Here is a 13369-nt window from a genome sequence, read left to right as displayed (position 1 = left end):
AGTATCCATAATAGAATTGCAATTAATTTTGCCCTTAAAAACATTAATAAGAAATAAAGCATCGAGATGTCGCCGCCTGGAATAAAGTGTTCTAAAATTTAACGTAGTTAAAATCAACTCATATTTACCTGAGGTATTAAACTGAAAAAAACCGGTAATTGCACAAACTGGCAAATTTCCTTTGAATATTTTCTAATTTATTAGAATCAGTTTGTGTAAGATTATTCCAAGCGACAGAGGCATACTCAAGCTTTGGCCTAACTAAAGCATTATACAAAACAACAAGACTGTCTAAAGAGGAAAAATTATATGTAATAAATCGAATAAGCCCTAATGTCCTAAGTGCCTGAGAATAAACAAAATTTACATGAGAGTGAAAGTAAAGTTTACTGTCTAATAGTACACCAAGATCTTTTATACAGTCAGTACGGGAAATTAAAATACCACTTACAAAGTAATTAAAGTAAATACTGTTGGTTTTCCGTGTGAACGATATAATTTTTGTTTTCTCAACATTAAGTTCCATAGAATTATCTTCACACCACTGATGTACAGAATCAATATCGGCTTGAAGAGATTTGCAGTCATCATATATATATAATATTATTTATTTGAATTTCCGTTATGTTTTCCACTCAGTACTTAATATATTAACTATGAAATATAACATTTTTGCTACTTACTCTCTACATGTTTCTGTCTATTCCAGTTTTAAAAATGCGTATATTAAGTTAACAATTTCTCTCTCACTTGAAATCAATAATGCCTTTCACGGTATTTGAAGTATGTTGCTCTAATCTCTTACTACTATGGTATATTTAATCTGTCAGGTTGTGATTATTAATGAGTCTCTGCTTACAATGAGAAGGACAGAATAGAAGCTTAATCGTTTTGTACTATGCCCACAGCCTCGACCGTTGTTTACCCATGCTCGCAAGGTTCAATAGTGTTTTATTTAAGGTCCACATTTACTACCGAGTCCAAACATCCCCGGTGTAACTCTGTAGTGTTAATTTGGCGAACTGTAAACACAAAGGTGTTCGCATAATATTGTATTCATCACGCTGCTAGGTTTGCTTCGGCCTCATAATGGCATAGAAGATACCATTTTGCTTGTCACGCTATATAGGCAAGAATTTCGTAATTCAAGGAAACGCCACGGTTTGAGTGAATTATTTACGTCGTCTTTATTATCTTACTTTCTTGTTCTCCATAATCACACTACCACTATTATTATTAATATTTAGCAATTTGCGAACAGGATGCCAAAGAGAATATTTTGATTAAGTGACAGGAGAGTGGAGAAGACTGCATTATGGGGATCTACATAATATTTAGGTTACTTTTCTCCACATATTAGGATCATCAAATCAAGAATGATTAAATGATTGAGGCATATAGCACACGTGATAAAGATGAGAAATCAGTACTACACAATTTTGGTTGGAAAGCCTGAAGATAATAGACTCCTAGGAATACCTAAGCGTGGATGGAAGAATAATATTAAAATGGTTCTTGGAACAATGGTGTGTCAGGATGTGGACAGGATTAATCGACCTCAGGATATGGGCCCAGGCGATCCTGGTTTTCGTAAAAGACTGAGAATTTCCGACTGGCCGAGTATACCAGTTGCTTCTCAAGGAGGACTGTTCTGTTATTATTTTTATCAATAAATTAATTGAATTGAATTGAATTGAATCATCATTATCAAAATTCTCTGAGTTTTAGGACACAGATCCTGCTTCAAGCAATAACATCAAATCCATTCTTTATTGATGTGTTTCAGAATGTATGTATTGAATAAAAAATTGAAGTATGAAATTCACGAAAGCAATTTTTCGCAGAGTTATTAAAGCCTACGATCCTGTTTAAGTTAAAAAATAATATTCCTACTGCAATACAGAGGTTTCACGAAAACGGTTCGACTAATCTGCATGCATATTTGTGAAAGGTTTTTGCAAGAATTGTCGTCGTAAGCCTACCATAAATAAGACATGTTTATACGTGTATTTTTTAATTATTATATATTTAACGGTAACTTTTCTTCTACAGCGTCGAATAATAGGACGATTTATAAATAATTAATTTGGACGGTTGTGGAAGGAAGTGGCTGTGGTCTAATTTTAACTACTGTTCTGTTATCTGCGAGGTGGGATTGAGGAATATCACGAAAAATCTCAGTCAAGATAATCTTCGGCCTTGGTTTCCATCCTAGACCTCCCGAATACGAAGGATGAGTGATAACGACTTGATGGTGACATTACGTTTCTGCGTATAATGCAAGCCGAATGCAATGACGTGAAGCTAAACTAAGTTGATATCCAACATCTCCAGTTGCTGCTTGCTGTTTACGTTTCAAATTAATTATATTCCGTTATGTTCCTCTATTATTTGTGCTTAATGAATTTCGTGAGCAGATTATCTCGGGTCTCATCTTCTTATCACGTACCCTGAATACCTTCAACCTATCACAAAATATGATGACAGATTTAATATGGGGTTTCTGTAAGATGCAAAATAAAAACAGAGCTGTGTATCGGAAAGAGTGTGATGCTCGTATTAATGGTACTGATATTGGAGCTGTTGTCAGATATTGTGGAAACCTTTTTTAGTTATTAATTTTATCGACAGATTTTTACAATATCAGCAGTTTGGCCCATTAGCTTATTATTACTAGTCCGATATTAGAGGTCGGATTTATTTCTCGATATATGCCCACCTAATCTATACGTTCGCAAAATGGATTACTCTGCCCCATGGTGGTAGATATAAATTCAAAATCATAGGATAACGTTATACATTATTTGCTGTTTTGAAATTGTATTTAATGAGTAATCGATAAAACCTGCATTTAATAGTCAGTTTACATTTTTTGTACGAATTATATTCATCGTATGTTTTCACAACCTGCATTCTAATTTAAAAAGATATGGAACTTTTTACTTTTATTCTAAACGTTTGATTTTAATACGAACTTTCTCATAAAATCTGTCCTGAATGATAGAGTGAAACGTATTAATGTTTTTCTTACGTAAAGCTGAATTTTATGGAAAACTTTTGCTGCCTCTGGATATTAAACATGTCTACCCAAAGCGAAGAGATATAAGAGAGAGAGAGTGGTAAATCTCTCACAGTAAACTGGAAGAATGGCATATCAGAGATGGGTGGCTATTTAGAAATGCAGTCTGTCACATGGACGATATAATTCTGATCTCTGGTGTCTGATGCAAGTAGCAAGATACCACAAATCGCAACGCAAATCTGTTTCGAATAGAAACTATTAACTTAATGAGATTATATGTAATTGTACATATCGAGTGCAGTGGGAGACTAAACTGCAGGTTGGAACAAAATTAATGATCTGAGAGCCATAACTTAAATGCAAAGGACTAATGTCTGATAACCATAATTCTCTTTTCCATTTGTTTATATGACCGTTACACTATTTGAATATAAATTATGCTCATAATATAAGGGCAACGTACCTCTGTTAGACAACATGTTTCTTCGTACAATCACTTACCCCTAGGAGAAGAAAAGTGATCTGCTTGTCTACTCCAAAATTTTAATTGATATTTCAATTTTTGAAGGTATATTAATTTTCATGAATTTCAACTCTAATTCAATTATTTATAAACCCGAATGTCATCATGCAGGAAATTTATACAGTATAAATACATGTTTATTTTAGACCTGTTACTTACTTAAACTCATTTTTATTTTGACTGTATTTAATGCAACAAATTATTTTGCCTATACGCAGAGTAATAGGTTAATTTTACTGTTTATTAATTCTTTTATAATTAAATTATGCTGTAAATCTTATTATATAAAGAAAAATGAAGATCTGCTGGGATGACCCAGGCGTAGATTTAAGAATGACATTAAAATTAATGTTAAAGAAATGGGACATGACTGTATGGGCTAAGTTCATCTGGTTCAGAATAAGGACCAGTGTTTCGCTTTTGTAAACACAGTAATGAATATTTGGGTTCCATAGAAGTTTGCAATTTGCTTCACTATCTGAGCTAGTGTTAGTTTCCCAAGAAGGACCACGTTTCATAGAGTTGTGAAATAATATAATAGTCAGTATATCTACTGGACGACAAAACACACTTGTTCATGAGCAGCGTAAGAATGCGCAAGCTCTAACTGTTACTTCAGTTCTTTGTAGTGTAGAAGTTAATTTTTGTCGTTACTTTTGTGTTTCGGTTTCAAATGTAAGTTATTATGATTAAAATCAGTGCCGCCAATGTAATCGTGGGATCTACTGTGAAAACGTAATCGAATCGTTACTACAGTACCGAATTAAAAAGTTATTTAACTTCAGCGCTTCTTAGAAACAACCCTAAATTACGGTAATTTCGAATTCCATTTCCCTTTCATTTGCATTCATTAATAAAGAGGTCATTAAAGTTTTATTAAACCAAGTCCTACGCAGTATCAGTAATTACTCAGCGTCTTGAAATGTCTTCTTCCTTGTAGTTCACAGAAAACGTCTATTTGAGATATATGTATTTCATGATCTCGATTTCCTCTTTCCATGTGCGTACAGTTACTTTCGGGAAAGTAGATTGCCTCCCACTCGTTAAGTGCCTGTTCAAAAACAACAACATAATAATAATAATAATAATAATAATAATAATAATCATCATCATCATCATCATCATAATCAACTCGATACCTGTTTCGATATCAAAGGTTTTTTCCAAATATTTGTGATTTATTATTTATGAGCATTTTTAAAAAGAGACTTAGTTCTTGTCTACATGGCTTCCTTGAAAATAATTTCACCTCGATCAACCTGGATAATTAACGTGACAATGTTTTTCCCTCTGTGATTACATAAGGGAAATATGATTCTGTATATTTTGATATAAGTATGTAATGCCTTTTGTATATGTTTTCCATAATTCACTTCTTCGTATGCTTAGTAACTTGGAAATTTTCGTATGTCTTGGTTTCACAGCTATATTACCAATAGGCAGTCTTCTATTAGTGTTTATGGAACCCTTTTCCGTGTACTGAAAAATCTTGAGTTAAGCGGGGATCCGCTCAGGACCCTTGTTTTTGGTACACTCGTCAACTATTATGTGGTATTCTAGTTTTAGTTTAAGTTTCATTTGTTTGTTGTATAGTAGTATAAATAATGTTCATAAACGCAAAATTTTGTAAATTGACAGTGATTCTTAACACAGTTGCTTTTAAAATTGCATATTTTAAAATGTCGGTAAACTACTATTTTCCCTTTAAGCACAAAAATAAGAGTAATAATTTTAAATATACCTGAAACTCAATTGCATTAACGGATTCATGCAAAGTGGAAAGAATTAAAGGATTATTTTATGAATTAAGCTATAGCAGATTTCCGCATAACCTCTCCAGGACTTCTCTGGCACTATTCTGGTACTTATCCAGAATTTCTTCAGGAATTCTCCAGGATTTCTCCAGCACTTTTCCATGACCAAAGAACTTCCGCATGACCTCTCCAGGACTTATCTGACACTAATCTAGGACTTATCCAGAATTTCTCCAGGAATTCCACACGACCACCCGATGAACACGCTAGATCTTAAATTTACCCACAGAGTGTATTGATTTGTTTTGTATGATTCTCAGAATAAATAATGATTATTTCCCTAAGCAGCATTAACCAGTTAATTTTCGTAACGGAGGCGTGTTGTGTCTTCTTTGGGGTATGTACTGAATTCTTATTCGGTATTATTTAGACTATCTTCGTCTTTAGAGGGTTAATTGGTGCTGTGTGCATTCATCTTGTGTTATAAATGTTTTGAAACTGTCTAGAGATATCAAAGCACGCAGACGTATATCATTCTAACCCGGAAACTTCGTGTGTCAGGGTAACCGGTTAGCGGGAGAAAGATATTTCCAATCTTTTATCCCAGTCCGCATCTTGGCAGTCTGTTTATTCATTATTAATTTTAATATTATCTTCCTTTCTAGGCCATTCCTTTCAAGCGATCCTTCCCTTTCAGGTATTCCGTCTGGAATTATTTATGTTCTCTATCATATTTCGTCTAAATGTCTGGACTCCAAGAACATTATTTTAAGTTTATCTTTAATTATAGATACAAGCTGTTTTAATATAATACTGGATGATCTGAAAGCCAGAGCTGTTAAGTGCCTCTCTTAGGTTAGTACAGCGTGGATTTGTACCACATCGTAAAAATATGCCACAGGCCAGTAACACTTTAACAGTTCATACAGAATTTTATGCGATGCTAAAAGTCTCGTGATACATAGTAACGAATGAGTTAAGCGTTTTATACTCGGTCGCTTAAAGCAAAAAATTGAATATAACAAAACCTGCTTACTTTACACTAAATGAAATGTTAGAACTGTGTCAGTAACAGTATTTTAAAAGCGGTTGCTAAGGAATTTAAAGCAATATAATGACATATTCAGATATCTTTCACCTTGTTAATGAAATTATTCTGAATACATTTTGAAGATGGCTGTCGTCTGGGTTGTAATGTCGTGTAGTCTGGTAGCAGTTTACCAACGTTTCAGAGATCCTTAGTGCCTCCGTCAGCATGGCGATGAGTATGCAAGGGACTCTGAAACTTTGGTAAACTTCTACCACATTACACATCTATAACCCAGAAGACAACAATCTTCGTACTCACCGCCGTGAGAACCTCAAATCCTACTAAATAATGTCTGATTCAAGATACCCGGCGATAACATTAGTCGGATCTCTTGTACGCATTGATCTCACTTGTAAGCACGCATAATTTTTTAAAGATTCGCAGGATTCATTTTTCGATACGTTTCCTCCATTACATCCTGTATTTGTATTACGTATAAGTCTACTACTGTACTGTCTCTCTCTTTGTTTTCTTAGTCTATCTTTCTTCTCTTCTCTCTTTCTTTCTCTTTCTTTTCCAGGCTCGGAGTAGCGCAAGCACAAGTAGCTTTAGGAGCCTGAGTCAGGTACGGTGGACAGAGTAAAGAAAAGATTACAGATTATTAGCTCGTCCCCCTGTTTTGTGTCATGTTAATATAAACATATTTTTTGTAGTCATTATTACTAAGTCTTGCAGAAGCCATGATTGATTAGTACCCATGCAAGCCTGATTTAAATTACGATTTATTTTAGTTCATTTTTATCATCATGCACGTGCGTTTTAAATCAAGCTTTGTGTTAGAAGCGAAAATGTCTCCTTGAACAAAGGTGTATGGAAATTCTGTTAGGGTACAACGATCGGTAAGGCACAAAAGATTTACAGCAACGTAGTTTATCTTAATGGAAAGGGGTAATACAAAGGCAAGAGTTTCGTATTAGCATATACTGTACGGTGTATAGCGTCCACACTTTTTAAATTTCAGAAGTGTACAATGTCGAGATGAATGCGGATTTTCCTAAAGGAAATTGACACCGTTAATTGTGTTCACTTACAGAATGAAGCGTGCACCATACTGGAAACAATCTGCACTCCTTTCATAATATCAGAATTATGGTTTTTATTTTGTTTTATTTGATAAAATTTTACTTGTAACTTCAGCCTATCTAATCTGTGTTGATAATAAATGTTATTTAAATAATTAACCGGAATTATTCTATAAAACCCAAACCAGAAAGTCAAGTGCACATAATTTACACTTTTTAATTAATAAAAATAATTTGTTTATTCTTCTATTATATTTTATAACTTTTGGAATGAAAGTTTTATTTGAAGGCCAGTTATAATTATAACAGCTAAATATATTCGCAGTGTTTTTAATCACCAGACCATGAATACGTATGAGGAGTGGAGCTTCACTCATTCTTGATGTCACCACTAGGCAGAGATATGATTTTCTTCACGCATGTCCGCTTTGCTCCCGGGGAAACAACCCCCGATACCACTTGGATAGAAGGCTTAGCTGGTCCCATAGCCGGTCTGGACGCTGTAGTTCATAGAAAAATCTCTCATCTCTCTTGGTAATCGAACCCTGGTCGTCCATACCGTAGCTTATTCAATGAGCTGCCAGGTTTCTGGTCTTGAATATTATTAATTTAAAAAGCATCAACATATATAAATGGCAATTTTTTCTTCTCTTTAGTCTGAATTTGTTCTAAAATATATGTAAAATGCGTCATGTCTTGTATTATTTGTCTTGAGAGGCGTAAGGTAGAATTTTGGTCATGAATAATTCATCGGAATTGTGTCCCTGCATACGCCTCGAAGGGAACAGAATTGAGATCCATGCACTACGTAAAGTTTTTCGTTAGAAATTACTGAGTATTTGATTTGAAGCACAAAACAACGAAAAGAAATGAAAGGGGCGTGTTTTTATCAAGCTTATTGTATAATTTATTACTTGGTAGTGTCAAATTACCAAGCAAACATGTTTGTCTTTCCTTGTTATGAAATGAACTAAATTTGACTTACTGGCTAAGAATTCTGCGTTATTCCTTTGAATCAGCCTGTTACAAAAAATTACTGAACACGTAGATAGGTGTGTAATTTTTCTGTCCGTTCTTCAGAAATGATTACAAAGTTAGAGTAGTTTCGAATTCTTAGGAACACCGGTATAGGATCTTGTTAGGAAAGTAACACGAAAGTCTGTAAGCCTGATTTATTACGCACGAGTAAACCGTGAGGATACATTTCTCTTCTTTTCTTGTAAACTTTTATTATACAGTTTTTATTCACTTTGTTTCCGTTTCGATTCATCTTCCTATTCCAATTGCGTGCTGCAAGAAAATTATGTTAATTTGTATTAGACATCTAGTTTAAAACACTACAACATATTTCGAAGTCAAAGGGGCTCCGAGGATAGTTTGAATAGGATCTGGATGGAGTAGGTTGACTTTGTATAAGCGGAGTTTGTTTGACTCGAAATACGATTGTACGGAGATATTAATTTATTTGTTTTTACCTAGAAGTAATGATAGAAAATTAGAATGGATTGCGTTAGCTCGTTCTTAGAGTCAGTGCCGTTTGTTCGAAGTGAGACATGTGAAGTGACCAATGGGATATCACAAGTGACTATAGAATATTTTAGAACAGAAACTTGTCTACGAATTTATATTTTGCACGTAGTATTTCAATATATTTCGTTTAATAATATGCACACTTGGTACTGTTAAAACATTGTGTAATTTACTACAGTTTGGTTTAATACTGATGAATAGAGTAGCAATGTGGAACCAAAATTATTTGACGTGAGATTTTTTACATTTCTTCGCTCATCACATAACCAAAGAAATCGAAAATAACTTCGAGTCATTTCAAGTAATGGCATTTGCATCAAATACAACAGTTGGTTTTCTCCATTAGTCTGTCTACATGGAGTGTTAGCCACCTATATTATCCTAAGATGGCTGTGCTATTGTCACAGCGGCTTATTCAATGCTTCGAAAACAGAAATAAATTACTAATGAGTTTGTCCCTAGAATTTTGTAGTGTCCGTTTATTCTCGCATCTTTCTAGACGGTTCTCATAAACAGAGGTTTGCTCCATTAGTTATATGAGTGTAGAGGTGATGTTATACGTCCATGAAAGACAACTGAGTATACATTCGGATAAATCTAAAATTTATAATTAATTTTCTCTCTGCATACTAAATAGCGATACTAGATTCAGGGATATCCTATTGAAGCTTTCTCGTGTGCCACTTTGTATAGAGTATGCACTCTTGTTCTTACATTCTTATTTTCTGATAAGGAATGTGAATGATGTTTACTTGGACTGAATTGAAAGCCTGTTTTAACAGTAGGATCTCATAGTATATAGAGTAGTATATATCATAAGGTAAGTTGCGTTTTATTTATGGTGTAGCGATGAATTCCCGTTAGGGGAATATTTTGTATTATAATTTTATATTTTAAACCATCTTGCATTAAATTTGTGCCCTCTACTTGTATTATTAAGTTCTGTTTACCACTAACTGACCCTAGAGGTTGTGTTAGTGGCATTTTCTTATAAATATTTAATGTAGTCGACATGCATTCTGCAATGAGCCATTACGTACACTAACTTAGTAACGTGATTATGATGATTTTTTCCTGAAAGGCATATTTAAGTCTAACCATTACCAGTCATACCAGGTCACTACAGCACCTGAAACTCTCATGATACAGCCTAGAATATTGTGGCTTATAGTTCCTGAACGTGAGTCAAACATTTACAAGTTTGTACAGAGCTGCCTATTATAGTTTCACACAAATGTATCGCAGTAACCTTTATCTTATGTCTCTTATCTATCAGGGCTTAAAGTGAAATTTTATATTAGATAGTCAGCCAAAGTACAAATTAAATCTGTCAATAATATTCTCGTAATTGAATCCAGAGTTTAGAAGTTATGATTCTAGTCGCTAACAAAGGAAACTGTAGCAGATTAGAGTTGAAAAGCTAATATAATAGATGCTCAGGTAGGCAAGAAATTATAATCCCAAGCCAGATGAATCCAGTCCACACACACATATTTTTTTTAAATTAAGTTTTAATATTGCTCTCTCATCTACACCTCGTCTTACCGTGAGGTTTTCACAAATAAAATTTTGTACAAATTTGTCAACTCTCCATTATATCCTAGATGTTCTACCTATCTCATCCTGCTTAATTTGGTTGTTATAAACGTATTAGGTTAAATCTATAAAATTACGAAGTTTTTCATTATGCAGTGTCCTTTAACCCTCTTTTCTTTTCTTTTCGTTGCATGAACACAACAAACGAAAATAAAACCAGAACTGACAATATCAAAGTCAGTCAGCTGAAGCTTGAAGGCGATCCAACTTCCAAATCGCATGGTTAGTTAAACGCACAACGTATTTGGTCGTGTGTAATTCTCAGCATAATCGTAACGTAACTATGAGTTTTGTGTTAAAAGAAGGCATTCGTTTCTGAAGTATCTTTTCGTAAGTTTAATTTTATGAATTAAAGTAATTTTTGTGAGCAAACAAATAAGGCTATTCGGAGTTAAAAACCTAGAACCCGTCTTCGCATTCTGGGTAATTATGTAAAACAATAATTTTGCCTACTAATTTTGAGAGTACGTGTTTCTGAAGTATAGGGTTTAGGCCTAATGGTTTGAAGAATTTAGAAACTTCATTATGAGACATTCTGTAATATGGGAAGATAGCGGTTTAGAGGTAGCAGCGTGGTTATCCGCTCCTGTACGGGAGATACAAGTTGTAAGTTAATGTGAATAAGTTATGCTGCTTCGTTTAATTTCAAGCATAAGTTTAGATAGTTTACCCGTTAAATAACTACATCCTTGCTGTGCATTAAAGTTTAAAGTCCTTTGTAGGAGGGAATACCCATGCTTTTAGCTCCCTGGGTTAAATCGGTAATTAATTATGCAACATGAATATGAGTAGAAACGCAAGGACGCCTTGTGGTCAGGGCCTGAAATAGCTGCAGCAAGCAATATTTTATTATGAATCTGATTTTATGACTTTACACGACAGAAAGGCACAAGTGGTTACAAAGTAACGTAGAATATTTTCAAAATCTAATCACAGTGTTTTGCAGGAAGGGGTAAACAGACGTTTTATCATAAATTAAAAATCATAACTAACCAGAATTAGGGTACGTCAGTTTACTTATTTGGTGAAATGTGGTCTTGCCTGTTATGCCGCGCAGTCTGGTAAAAGTTAAGCGACATTTTATATATTTACTTTCTACCTCTATCTTCAGGGCGATGATTGTCGATAAACATCTATCAGACTACACGCCAAAACTTCTCTCAAGACCGTCATCTTTAAATTTTATCCAGGAATCATATAGTATACGGATATTACTTGGTTCTCATTGCGAGAGCTGAACAGATTCATTTTAGAGGCATTACGTCATTACAACGACGGGTGTTCTGCGTGTTGAATTTTCCCTTCAGTGTAGTAAACGTTCATTCCTGTTATACACTTTCAATATAAAAAATATTTAGAACATAATAATTTAATAATAATTCACGGCTCTTTAAGATTCCTAGCATTGTTTCTTTCTTGACTCACGTTTAATAATACCTTCGCAGTTTCACCATTCGGCATCGAATCATAGATTCTAAACTGCATACAAAATTTCAGTCACAATGTAAAATAAAGAAGCCACTAGGCGAAGATGGGAAGATAACATTAAGCTGCATCTTTAGAAATGCGGTATGAAGATATGAACACGATTTATGTGGGTCATAGCAACGTTTATTCCTGGGAAATTATGAACACGAAAATGAACCATGAAGGGTGGAGAATTTCTTGGCCTGATGAGAAATTACTCGGTTCCCAAGAAGGCCTATGCTCCGTGGATTTTATTAATGCATTTTGTTTTAAATAACAACAGTCAGACTAATTACTTGGGGTTTGCAGTAATAAGTCATGAGGAGCTAAATGCATTAGATATACATAAATATTGTATATAACATTACGTTACCTTTATTTTGTATTCGTTCCTAATCGACCTAGAATGTTCCATACTTATTAGCATCATTTGATCAAATGTATACCAGTTGCTAATTAACAAGATTAATATGCAATTTCTGTTAACGATAAATTTGATATACATTTAAAACAGTTGAAATTTATTTATAGTCAAACGTTTTCAGGTTTACAGATATGTAGCAAAAATTCCTATACAATTATAAGTTGCAGTGTTTCTTGTTTGGTGCCTTGCGTAGCTGGAAATGGTAAGCCTCTTCATCATTCCTAGATGTCGCACGTGTTGTCTCTAATCTCCGGTCATCATTTCCATAAATTCTGCAGATAAACAACGAATACGTAAGATATTAATATGTGCGATGTAGTAAAGACAGGAGTAGGACTTCACTGTTAGCAAAACTTCGGTCTTGTCATACAATGCTAGCGTTTCAGACATTTTACTGATCAGCATGTATAGCAAATGTAATCTGTTGTTGCGGAAATCTTTATTCAACGAAACACCCCATAACAGTCTAATTTTCGTATAAGGTAACTACCATTTTTTCTGCATCCACTTGTTTAATGTTACCATGGGCAACTATTGGATTAGAAGAGAATTTGATCTACAAAATGTTATTAAAATAACACTCTGCCAGTACACACTACAATGGCTCTTGTAACTCCTACTCGTTCGTGATCTTAGCATTAAATGCAGCCAGCATTACACTCTGACCGTACTTTGCCCCAGGGAAAGGGACCCCTGGTACCTATCGGATAGGGGACTTATGGGGCTTCAGAAGGGGGCAGAACCAATTCGAACGCAGACACTAGAGGAAGAATCCTTTATCGCTACTGGAGGTAGAACCCCAGTAGTCAGTCCATAGTCAGACACGATACAACGGCTCTGTACAGTGTATGTTACATAAATAAAGTTATTATGTACTTTATACGCATGTATTAAATAACTAGCACTGTGATTTTAGCCAATCGTGAAATAATTACCTTGCT

General features: G+C 34.4%; 1 protein-coding gene across 3 annotated transcripts in view; it reads right to left on the bottom strand.

The window, feature by feature from the left end:
• Nucleotides 1–12508: 12508 nt before the first annotated feature.
• The window catches only part of LOC110839524 (troponin C), a 42879-nt gene continuing 42018 nt past the window's right edge, over nt 12509–13369 (bottom strand). For all 3 annotated transcript variants that reach the window (XM_022083783.2, XM_022083782.2, XM_087345942.1), the window contains one exon: nt 12509–12700. In XM_022083783.2, the coding sequence (XP_021939475.1) occupies nt 12672–12700 (29 nt within the window). In that variant the 3' untranslated portion in view covers nt 12509–12671. The remainder of the gene's footprint in view (nt 12701–13369) is intronic.

Source organism: Zootermopsis nevadensis, unplaced genomic scaffold (genome assembly GCF_977971745.1).
Source record: "Zootermopsis nevadensis isolate Lab colony 2312 unplaced genomic scaffold, Znev_1.0 Znev_ptg000009l, whole genome shotgun sequence".
Lineage (NCBI taxonomy): Eukaryota > Metazoa > Arthropoda > Insecta > Blattodea > Termopsidae > Zootermopsis > Zootermopsis nevadensis.
The sequence above is the reverse complement of the archived record's forward strand: the minus strand, read 5'-3'. Positions and strand labels throughout refer to the sequence as shown.